The 12,879-nt window shown below is 38.7% G+C and overlaps 1 protein-coding gene across 2 annotated transcripts in view; it reads left to right on the top strand.

Annotated features, from left to right (window-relative positions):
- The window catches only part of trpv4.L (transient receptor potential cation channel, subfamily V, member 4 L homeolog), a 51,870-nt gene extending 39,457 nt beyond the window's left edge, over window positions 1-12,413 (top strand). For both annotated transcript variants that reach the window (XM_018261018.2, XM_041566056.1), the window contains 4 exons: window positions 2,915-3,231; window positions 3,346-3,473; window positions 8,417-8,538; window positions 11,805-12,413. In XM_018261018.2, the coding sequence (XP_018116507.1) occupies window positions 2,915-3,231; window positions 3,346-3,473; window positions 8,417-8,538; window positions 11,805-11,965 (728 nt within the window). In that variant the 3' untranslated portion in view covers window positions 11,966-12,413. The remainder of the gene's footprint in view (window positions 1-2,914; window positions 3,232-3,345; window positions 3,474-8,416; window positions 8,539-11,804) is intronic.
- The last annotated feature ends 466 nt before the right edge of the window (window positions 12,414-12,879 follow it).

The raw sequence follows: 12,879 nt of genomic DNA, 5'->3' as shown, positions 1-12,879 counted from the left end.
GCTGCTCTGGAAGGTAATAACAAACAAAGCAGACTTTCTCGGGTACCTAGTGAACGAACCCCTGTTGTGAAACTGTTTTCAAAATAAATAATATTTTTCAGATGATTCCCCCATTGCTAAATGCAAGGACTGCTGCAAGCAATATTCCCTGTAATTGCCAAATCAGCAGTAAATGTACCAATGTAGTAAGCAAAGCACATTCTGTCATTGGTTTGCACACTTTAGTTGCTGATGTTTACTGCCCTGATACAAATTTTGACCAGAGTTATAGCTGCTCAGTGATTGGTGTTCAGCTAGCTGCAGCTGTATAACCATGAAAGAAAAAAATGATTTGTCGTCATTGGTTACTGCCCAGGTACAGTGTTGGTAAATGAGCCACAGACAACTAAAATGCAAAGCTTGCTTAGTTGATATGGCCCAGTACGCTTGTGTCTCCCATAGCTCAGATATGTGTTTGTGGGATGGGTGGGTGTGTATTGTGGTGAGGGGCAGCAAAAGAATGTCCTTGGAAGAGTTCAATTGTCTTTAAATAAAAGGCAAATCACAGGCTTTAAATTGTAATAAGTGGGACTTTTAAATAAAAAAGCAGTGGCAATTTGAGATTGCAAATTAAAGACAAGTGCTGCTGTGTGGCTTCATTTCAGCCACTGTATGTTGGGAATGGAAAATGAAAGGCTGATGCTTTTCTGTTCTACTGTTTTGAGGTTGCAGCTTGAAAACCACTGCTGCCATGTGGCTGTTTATCAAAAAAACACTTAACTGTTCAGATACAGCCCTTTTCTATAATAATTAGGGATGGGCGAATGTTTTTGCCTTGTTTCGCCGAAAAAATTATGCCCATAGACTTATATGGTGTTGTGTGTCAAAATAAAAAGACGCGCGTCAAATAAATTTCGGCGCGCAACAAATTTTTTTTGACGCGCATAGACTTTAATGGTTATCGGCGACATTTCGCCGGCAGCGAATTTTAGGCGAAACGAAATGGGTCAAATTCGCCCATCCCTAATAATAGTGAAACAGCCCATGGGGGGAATGTTGCCTTATGTTAAACTGACAAGGCAACCAGAATATGACTGGGTTCTGTTGACTTGTGGTTTAGTTTTATATAGGTTGTTCCCCTTTAAATTAACTTCTAGTATGATGTAGAGAGTGATATTCTGAGTCAATTTGCAATTGTTTTTCATTTTTTTGTGGTTTTTCAGTTTCGATTTTTATTCAGCAGCTCCCTAGATTGAAATGTAGCAGTCTGGTTTACTGCATTACGATATGGTTCTATAGTAGCAGTGGTTGTTGGATGTTTTTGTAGGTTGAACTTTTCTAAAGTTAGCTCATATATATATGTGTGTGTGTGTGTGTATGTGTATATATATATATATATATATATAATATCTAATAAAAGGGCAGCCAAGTTTGGGAGTTTTACTTTGAAAGCAGCTAGTAAGTTGCAGGTAAAACGTATTCGTCCCTTTATAAAATGTATAATTAAACCATAGAATTCTTAATGAATCAGATGAAAATTGAGCATAGGACTGGCCAGATATGGGATGACTTTGACGTAGTTGGCCAGCTTAAATATATTGCAATATATGGACAAACAATCCCTGTTTTGTTTAAAGGGTAAGGCATTTTTCAGTAGCAGTATGCACAAAATGTCTCTGTCTTAAATATATTGATAATGGGTTGAGTGCAGAGGAATCTTGTATTTGTCTATATATATATATATATATATATATATATATATATATATATATATATATATATATATATATATATATATATATATATATATATATATATATATATATATATAGGAACCACTGTATTAGAGGCTTACAGACCTATGGGTCAGAATGTTTATATCAAGCTTATTGCCAATCAGTTTTTGTTTTCTCTACCATGCTAGTCTGTTCTCTGTCCATCTTCTGGCACAACACACAAGACTAGGAAGGAATGCCTCAGCATGTTGATTCAGTCCTTTCCATATTGGTTACTGTAGGTCACAATTCTGATCCAATCATTAGCCTGGGGACTGACTGACAGATCTTTCCAAAAGGGATGCACCGAATCCACTATTTTAGGATTCGGCCAAATCCTTTGTGAAAGATTCTGGCAAATATCAAACAATAATTTGCATATGTAAATTTGGGGGAAAGAGAACTGCACTCGCAGTGTGCAGCTAATAAATATTTGATTTCCCTGTCTGTGTGACGAAAAGTCGCATGATTTTTTGGAGTCGGTTTGACTGAATCTTGCTGGAAAAGGCCGAATCCTGGATTCGGTGCATCCCTACTTCCCAATTTGGCCACTCATTTTGCAAGCGACCTTGCGAAAAGAGTGGCTTGTAAAGTGTATACCTATCTGCAATCACGATCACAGGGAAAAATGCAACACTGATTCCAGTAAAACCCTTGCATTTTCTTCCACTATGTTTAATTATTAAACATTTGTTTCTAAATCTTATGTAGGACATGTTTACACTATATTTATATGGGCATATTGTACAATTATTCCCTGTTTCATATTTGGCTGCAGACCTCCATTTTTGTCTAGTGCTGTGATTGACAAAAAATCATTTACAATAGATTTACCAAACCAATTTCGTTTTGCCCAAGTCCTGTAAAAGTGCTAGAAATTTAGGTTACACGCATGATTTTAATTGATGCATAAATCTTCTTCTGGGTCATTTTCACCATATGATACATTTGAAAACAGTGTAAATGCATGTTACACATACATTGGAGCTTACAACATTGATATACTATGAGAAATATCTATTTCAAAAGGAAAGCAGATCACAACTTTAGAAAGTAATATCTTGCACAGAACAAAAATAAAATAAATAAAAATGGAGTTCTTATGAAATGATCCAAGTGGCATAGAGTACATACACTGCAGCCTTTCTTTTTTCTCTCAGCCTTGGTGTCCTTGCTGAATCCTTGCACCAACCAGGAGATCTGCCTTGAAGCCAATACAAATTGTACTGTTCCAGAATATCCTTCCTGCCGAGACAGCAGCACATTCAGCAAATTCCTGCTGGACCTCTTTAAACTGACCATTGGGATGGGAGACCTAGAGATGATCAACAGTGCCAAGTACCCTGCTGTCTTCATCATTCTGTTGGTGACATACATCATCCTTACCTTTGTTCTCCTCCTTAACATGTTAATCGCTTTAATGGGGGAGACTGTTGGTCAGGTGTCCAAGGAAAGCAAGCAGATCTGGAAACTACAGGTAAATGCTTATAGAAGACTGACACAGATTTCACACAAACACCCTACAAAACCATTTGTATATGTGAACTCCTCTTTTGCTTAAGTACCCTAATTCCTTTTTCTGTTGTGCCAGTGGGCTACCACAATCCTAGATATAGAGAGGTCATTTCCAGTCTGCATGAGGAAAGCCTTCCGCTCCGGAGAAATGGTCACAGTTGGAAAGAATTTGGATGGCACCCCAGACCGGCGCTGGTGTTTTAGGTAATGCACATAAGTGGTGCCTGGCAATACTAATGTGCTAAAAAATGTTCTTATTAAAGCACAAAATATAACCATTTATTTCCAGTATCTTCTAGTCCTTCTCCAATGCTCAACATATGTTGTAAACAACATTATATCTGTCTTCTTACTTGTATAATGAATAATATACCCTGTGTTGTACAATATAAGGATATTAGAAGTCCTAAAGGAGTTCTATGCCTATTTAAAGGCACAAAGCTACTGACCAAGTGCTTTGAACTTAACAGGGGGTACTATTTTGATTAAAAAAAGGCCCTTCCAAGAAGTGTCATAGTATGAGTAGAGGGTTCAGCTTGCAAGAGCTTACATTGATATAGATAAACATGGCGATATAGATTGTAAGCTCTATTGAGCAGGGCCCCTTTTGCTTCTTGGATCAATCACCAGTTATATTTTTGTAAGTAATCGGTCTTTATAAGTGTGTTTTACATCGAGTGCACAAAGTCTTCCAGTTAAGAATGGTTGATCTATATTGCCTGGTCATCTGTAAGTTAGAGGTTACTTTAAATGCACTGAGACTTAAAAAAAAAAAAAAAAAAAAAAAAAAAAAACAACAATGAAAAAACGTTTTTTAAATATAATTTGTGGATCCTTGTCAAATTAATCTTTTACAATTTATATAGGTTTTGCAGTTTGACGTTGCACCTTGGGTTGCAAACAGTAATGTAACTATGAAGGAAGGAGACCTCTTGGGGTGGCCCAGCAGGGCAGTCATATGTGAGCCAGGCACATGCAAAATTGAGGATCAACCACAATTTTTCTTGTGGTCACCTGTAATTTTGCGCAGGTGTCACCGGTGATTCTCGATTTTCCTTCTGCTTTGGGTGGGGGCCCCATTAGTTACGCCCCCAAATTTATGCCCCTGGTTGCAAAATGACTGAACTGATTTCTGTTCTTGAGCAAATGGCTCCATACAACTTACTGAAAGGAGGAAAGACATTCCTATTTGTTATTTATTACCTTGTACCCTAAGCCAGAGCTCTTCTTTAAAAGCCCAGAGTACCTTTGTGCATGATGGGCTGCTGCCATATTCTGACAATTTTTATACTGCACATGCGGCAAGTATGAACTTGCTCAGGTAAATTTTTGGAAGCCTGGGCTAAGATAGAGATGACCACTGTACAATAAAGTACCCCGTAGCAGTGGTAAGCTATTAAAGTAACTGATGGAGGTCGAACAAGATGCCACCCTGTAGTAACTTTACATATTTTTTTTCTCTGTAATTAGTCATTTTGGTGCTTTTAACCTTACACCATGCTTCATCAACGGATTAAAGCATTAACTTCCTAGTTCTCAAAAAATGCCCAAGTTCTATTCTTTATTAGTGACATTTCTGCTGGAAGTTACTGCAGCACTTTAAAGGGGTGGTTCACCTTCCAACACTTTTTTCAGTTCAGTTGGTTTCAGACAGTTCACCAGAAATAAAGGTTTTTCCAATCACTTTCTATTTGAGACCCTTTTTCTAACACTAAGGTGTGTCTAATTCTTCAACTATCTAATGCAGCTCTGGGAGATGGGGTCGCCAACTCTTTAAACCAGGGATCCCCAATCTTTTTTTTTTTGTGAGGACAGGGGGGGTGGGGTCGGCAGCAAATTTGGACAAGCCGGTGTCCAAATCGGGCAATTTTGGCACGCCTCATTTTTGTGCACTGGGCTTGGTCGCCCAGTGTGGGAGTGTCCACGGCTCGGCGGTTGGGGACCCTGCTGTAAACTGTTCTAACTTTAGTTGATACATTTCTTATCTTTGTCGCTGCTGAGAAGAATCCCTGGGTTTCATTAAAAGCAGCTGTTAGAATTGATAAAATAGTTGCTAATACTCCAGAGATGCTGCTGAGAAATGTATCAACTAAATGTTGCAAAATCGTAACAGTTCAGAATCTGCACCTGAATTTCTGAGCTGCCAGACTGAAACATCCATGAGAGGAACATTAAACTTTAAACTTAGATTTTGGAAAAAACGGTAAAATATGGAAAGCATTAATAAAAAGTCTTTATTTCTGGTGAACAATCTTAAAACTACTGAAGTGAAAAATTGTTTAGAAGGTGAACAACCCATTTAAGTAAATTTTTAGTATGTTATGAATGGCTAATTGTAAGCAACTTTTCAAATTGGTCTTCATATTTGTTTTTTATTTGCCTTTTTCTGACTCTTCAGCTTTCACTGACCCCATATAAAAAACAAATGCTCGGTATGGTTTACATTTATTGTTATTGCTACTTTTTATGACTCCTCTTTCTTTCCAGGTCCTCTCCTATTCATATTCTAGTCTCTTATTCAAACCAGGGCATGGTTGCTAGGGTAATTTGGACCCTAGCAACCAGACCGCTGAAATTGCAAACTGGAGAGCTGCTAAAAAAAGCCAAATAACTCTAAAACCACAAATAGTAAAAAATTAAAACCAATTGCAAATTGTCTCAGAATATCACTCTACATCATACTAAAAGTTAATTTAAAGTGTGATGATGTGTCAGGTAACATGTACAACAATGGGTTATCCTTATCAACTTCCTAAAAGCATCCTTGATAATGATTAGAAAGGCGGGGTTCAGTGGTCTGTCCTAAGCGAGATTTATTAGAAAAAAAACTAATTTGCATATTAATGAAGTCTAAAGCTATACCACAAGGCACAGCATGAATTAACAGATGGTATTCAAATATCCTAGTAAATATGAAAGACCAGCAGTGACTGGCAATTATAACACCATTTAATGGAATATATGTTGTTGATTTATAATTAGACCTCATTAGACCCTTGTCTGTTCTGTGATAATTCTGTGCAGGGACGAAAAGCTTGCTTTGTTTCAAAAGGCAGTTAAGTAATAGCTTGCTTAGTATGAGACACGAGGCACTCATACTTAAGAATTGCATATTATTCAAGGACATGACTCCCAATAGGGAATTGGGATGTTAGAGGGCCTGATGTTCTAGTTCTTAGTAATGCAACTAATGATTTGCTTATAATACACAAGAGCCATGAATATCCTGTAAATTATATAGTGAATAAAGTACCCCCTCTTGTAAAATATAAGGATATTATAAGTTACCGAGGAGTTTCATGACCATATAAAAACACGAGGCCGAAGGCCGAGTGTTTTTATACAGGTCATGGAACTCCGAGGTAACTTCTAATATCCTCATATTTTGCAACTGGGGGTACTTTATTTATTATAATACACAAATTTAAGTGAGTCATGTGACAGAAATGACATCAGAACTCACCGTTTATAACTGATGACATCAGAACTCACCGTTTATAAGGATATATTTTACAGGATATTCATGGCTTTTGTGTATTATATAGTGCATAAAGTACCCCCTCTTGTAAAATATAAGGATATTCTAAGTTACCAGGGAGTTTCATGATCATATAAAAACACGAGGCCGAAGGTGAGTTCTGATGTCATCCGTTATAAACGGTGAGTTCTGATGTCATTTCTGTCACATGACTCACTGAAGCTTGTATATTATGATAAATAAAGTACCCCCTGTTGCAAAATATGAGGATATTAGAAGTAACCTCGGAGTTCCATGACCTGTTTAAAAACACTCGGCCTTCGGCCTCATGTTTTTATATGTTCATGAAACTCCTTGGTAACTTATAATATCCTTATAATTTACAAGAGGTGGTACTTTATTCACTATATATTTTACAAGAGGGGCTACTTTATTCACTATGTATCTACAGATATAAGGGCCACTGCACACTACTGTTCTAGTGATTGACAGTGGTCAATGTGAACACACAAATTGTGGAAATTACAACATTGTATGACAATTGTTCTGTGCAGGTGCCTCTAAAAGAACAATTTGCCAAATACATACATATACTGTGTAATATGACTATGATATGACTACTGGGTGCAGTCATATCATAAACTATTTTAATCAAATTGGAAGTAGAGGCCAGTAAACATTAATGTTAAGCATGCCGGATTCCTCTAGTGACCAAACAGAGGTACAACCATATACTTAAATAATTCTCCAAGGCATGCTGACAAGTTAAAAAATAAAGTTTATTTACATCAAATATTAAAATACATAAGAAATAACCCCTTTAGCGCCTAACGCGTTTCATGCTTACCTAGCAATTAGTCATAGGCAAAATTTTTGCCTATGACTTAGTGCTAGGTAAGCATGAAACGTGTCATGTATTTTAATATTTGATGTAAATAAACCTTATTTTTTAACTTGTCAGCATGCCTTGGAGAATTATTTAAGTATATGCAGACATATCATAGTCTATTGATCAACAGTGTAAACTGCCAGCAGCCATCTTGGATCACATTTCAGTAAAGGAATGTATAAACTGGCCATCCATACACATCCACATGTTGTATGGTGTCTGTGGAGTGATCAGATGTTGATTTTAGAACTCCTTGCATTAGTATAACAAAACTCAGTATTGGGTGTACTGACAAAAAGGTGTTCAGAAGCCTTAAATAAAGCTTTAAAAACCTGGAATCAAAATGATTGGCAACTATAGAGAGAAATTAGTGTATCAGGGCTCCATTGTGCCCATGTAACTGTTTGCACTCCATAGTGGAGGCATAAAGCAGTTTTGCATCTGACAATGGCAGGCGCAGCTCTTTAGAGATCAGCACAATCTTTGTTTTTGCATATTTGCACCATGCCCATTAATAAGCTCTGAATTGTTATGGATCTTTTTGTATTACACTTGCAGTCCGTCACAGATTGAAAGTAAATAAAAATGCCTGAGATTCATAGCACATTAATACATTAATCTTTAATGAGACAATTAAAAGCAGTGCAGTCCTGAACAACCAAGGGAATATTGATGTTGGCGGGAATGAGAGATTGCTGCTGACTACATAACCAGCAAATCATGTTATTTCAAACAAGATCAATTAGCTCTTGTTTGATTTTTAACTCTTCTTTACTTTAGGGTGGATGAGGTGAACTGGTCCCACTGGAATCAGAATCTTGGTATCATTAACGAGGATCCTGGAAGAAATGACAATTATCAGTATTACGGTTTCTCTCAGACCGTGGGCCGCTTGCGGAGAGGTAAGACATCCCATGGGGCACTACTGTATCTAAACATAGCGTGGAGTTATTGTGAAAAAAACATTGCATCAGGGCAATAACCAGTTGTAACTCTGCTTTAATGCATAGAAGTCTGTCATTTGTATATTGGAACCCCTTCCCTTTGGCTGCTAGCTTTCAGGTGGAATTATTGTGTCTGCTTTTTAGTTTAATTTCTTTATAGACTAATGAACATAAGGACACTGTTCGAAAGCGTGAGGTGATCTCACGCTTTCGAAAAATCTGAAACAACTGCACTTTTTATCTTGTACAGCCATGTTTATGGAGCTAGGTAGCTGCTACATTGGTCAGTGTTGCATTTGTAGCTGTATTGGCACCACAGAAAAAATGAATTAACAAACTGCAAGAAGACAAATTACTACTAGTGATGGGCGAATCTGTCCCGTTTCGCCAAAAAATTCAAGAAATAGCGGAAAATTTGATAAATGAAGTTACAGGGCGTCAAAAAAATTTTGACGCACAACAATTTTGACGCAAGCGACAATTTTTATAGGTGCGACTCCTTTGTCCAAATGCATTAAAGTCAATTGGCGTCCGAATAATTTTGACGCAAGACAATTTTTATGCGCGCAACAATTTTGATGATTTTTCCATGGTGAATTTTTGCGGAAAACATTTGCGGATGGCAAAGTGCGGAAATTCGTCACAAATCCATGCCTGAGCAATAAATTCGCCCATCACTAGTTACTACAGGTATGGGACTTGTTATCCAGAATGTATGGGACCTGGGGTTTTCCGGGTAATTGATCTTTCTGTAATTTGGATTTTCATACCTTTTATATATTAAAAAATCATGTAAACATTAAATAAACTGGGCTGGCTTTGCTTCCAATAAGGATTAATTATATCTTAGTTGGGATCAAGTACAAGGTACTGTTTATTATTACAGAGAAAAAGGAAATCATTTTTAAGAATCTGGATTATTTGGATTAAGTGGAGTCTGTGGAAGACAGCCTTTTCATTAACTGGGGCTTTTTGGATAACAGGTTTCCAGATAACGGATCCCATACCTGTACTAAGCCCATGTGGTTACATATACTAGTAAACAAGTGGTTCCAGATGCTCAGTGAGTTAAGGGGACATATATGATAAGGATAGATTTGCAGGTCTCAACCACAGTGCCATAAGTGAGGAGAAACTCTCTTCACAGGCTTCACAATGAGGCTGAATAGGAGCTGGCAATATTCAAGCTATTACTTTTTAAAGACCTATATCAAATCATATTTTCTCTATAGTAAACTATATCTTTTTCTAGGTTTAAAAGATAAAAGGATTATATTTTGAAATGAAACATACATTGTTAAACTCATATATAAAGTAGTGTTGTGAAGAAGGCCTAGAGGAATATATGAGAAGAAAACAAAATTATTCTTTGACTAATTTACCATTCATGTGGTGACTTTTCCCCAATCCCATTCTGCCTTATTATACGGTATACCTTTTCCTATAATCCACATAAGGCCCCTTCCCCAGGAGCTCAGTAGTGGCAAGCATAATCTAGGAACATGTGATAAATCCTTGTTTTGTGCATATACTGAAACTGTTTCATGGTCAATAAACCATTGAAATTCACAAGTTTTGCAGGCTGCAAAATAATTCCGCTAATCTTTTTTTAATGCAAGGGGTGGGAGTGTGTAGTTGTTGGAAGAGGTAGCATACAAAGTATTGGGAAATGGACATATTATATGTTGGATGTCTCTTGTTTGTGTTGGCAGTCCTAGAAATTAACAGTGTGTAGAGTAATTACAGTTCTCGAAAATATAGTTCATAGCTGAAGTAACAGTTCTCAGTGCTCACCCAAAGGTGATGGAGACAGTGAGAAAATGTGTAGAGTTCCTCACAGGATCGCCATCAGAAATCGCAGGGCCCCATACGAAAAAATTTCCTGGGCGCCCACCACAAGCCCCACCAACAGGTCCGCCCTCCCCACCCCACAGGTCCACCCCCCACCACACACTAAAAAATAAAAAACCTTGGTGGCTATGGTTCCCACATGTTAATAAAAAAATATTGTTGGTCATTGAAAAAAACATTTGTGGTCAGGGCCCCATTTGAAAAAAACATTTGTGGTCATGGCGCCCCATTGAAAAAAACATTTGTGGTCAGGGCCCCCCATTAAAAAATATTGGTGGCTAGGACCCCACATGGGAAAAGAAATGGTGGCCAGCCCCCCCACGTTATAAGAAAATTGGTGGCCAGGGCCCCCATTAAACGTCCATGTAAAAGAAACTTGCCCCCCCACCAGAAGTTTAAAAAAAAATGGTGCCCAGGGTCCCACCACACAAAGGGACCACACAGGGTTACCTTTAGGGGGGGCCCTGCCATGTTGCTGTCAGTGAGCTGCCAACTACAGAAGGGAGGAGGGGAGCACAGGTGGCTGCATCTTCTTCCAGTGACAGCATTTTCTTCCCTTATTGGTCACAGAATTTCAAGTCCTGGTAAAGCTGCATAGTGATTGGATGAGCTGGAGGGGAAGTTCAAACCTCAGCTATCCAATCCCTGAGTAGCTCAAACAGGACCAATAAGGGGAAGTAATGGACAGAAGATACCTCCCCTTGTGCGCCTGTCATGCCTTCCTGGAGTCAGCAGCTATCAGAAAGCAGGGGGGGCCCAGCTAATCAAGAAAGTGCTGCATGTCCGGGCCCCCCTTACCCTCGGGGCCCCCTACAACTCTCCCCCCTGTCCCCCCTGATGGCTGCCCTGGTTCCTCATGAGACTGGTTAATGCCATAGTACACTTTAGTGGGGTTTTAACATACACTAAAGATGCTCCTTATTCCACATTCATCAGTTTACTGTCTACTATTTGGGCACCATTGGCTTAAGAGGAGTCAGGGAACTAATGTCATAGGGAACGGTGGACATCACGTATTCAAGGCCTTGACAGACTCTATGAAGTCTTGCAAAGGTGAATAGTGGCATTCTTATATAGAGGAATACTATACGACTTTACTTCTTTTTTGTGTGCAGAAGAGGAGTTCTGAATAGGAGTGTTGCAGTAAAGGGGCCCATCCTGGTGCATAAAACCTGTGAACCTGTGACTCTGTATTAAAATCTAGCAGGGATCATGAAATTCTGTAATCCCCCTCTAAGTGTGAGGCTGCTCTATTGATTAAACCATAAAATGAAATGCTGTTGTTTTACTACCTTATAACAAGTGGATATACACATGCACTGCACAGCTTTAACATCATATACTATTTGTTTGTTTTTTTTACTTTTCTGTAGATCGATGGTCTGTGGTGGTCCCTCGGGTGGTGGAGCTTAACAAAGCCCCCCAACATTCAGATGACGTTGTGGTGCCTCTTGGACATATACCACAAGTCCAGACTTATTACCAAAGACAGGAAAATGCTCAGAACTGGAAGAAAGATGAAACCCACATCTGAATGAATGTGGCACCAAGTAGAGCACTCAGCCATAAACTCCCTATTTGTTAAGAAAAGGATAAGAGCTTGGAGGTCCAACACTAACTGTGCTTTTCTGTAGCATTTCTTGGGACCTTGCTCGATTGCACAGACATTTTTTACATGACTGGCAGGATTACAGCAGGAGTTCATGATCAGTTTGGCAGACTGAAAAAAGGTGTTTTTAACTGAAGTGGTGCGTGTGTGTATGTGTATGTATGTGCGTGTGAGAAGGCATTTCAGGAAATCAAGTCAATAGAAATCAGGCTAGTTCTAATGACTGCTTTCTGCATTGGGAGGAAATCCAATGCGCAATGGTTATTTTTAATGACAAAAGTTATTTTAAATTATTGTATATTTCGAGTCTACTCAATGCCATTTTTATTATCAGTGTTATTTCATGAGGAGGAACCTAAGCAAAATAAAAACGAAGTAAAATGAAAACATTACAACTTTATATACTTATCAGCAGGGCAGCCATCAGGGGGGAGAGTTGTAGGGGGCCCCAAGGGTAAGGGGGGCCCGGCTACACTTACTTGATTAGCCGGGTCCTCATCTTTCTGAGAGCTGCTGACTTCGGGAAGGCATGGACGTTTAAGGGGCCCTGGCCACCAATTTTCTTATAATGTGTGTGTGTGGGGGGGCTGGCCACTAAATTTGGCCACCAATTTTTTTTCTCATGTCTGGTCCTAGCCACCATTATTTTTTAATGGGGGGGGGCCCTGGCCACAAATGTTTTTTTTATGGGGGGCCCTGACCACCAATATCTTTTTATTTTTTATTAACATGTGGGAACCCTAGCCACCAATATTTTTTTTGTTTTTTTACTGTGTGGTGGGGAGGGCGGACCTGTAGGTGGGGCTTGCGGTGGGCTCAGCCCAGGGGGCCCAGGAAAT

Source organism: Xenopus laevis, chromosome 1L (genome assembly GCF_017654675.1).
Source record: "Xenopus laevis strain J_2021 chromosome 1L, Xenopus_laevis_v10.1, whole genome shotgun sequence".
In the NCBI taxonomy this organism is placed as follows: Eukaryota; Metazoa; Chordata; class Amphibia; order Anura; family Pipidae; genus Xenopus; species Xenopus laevis.
This window is presented reverse-complemented; position numbering and strand designations above follow the sequence as displayed.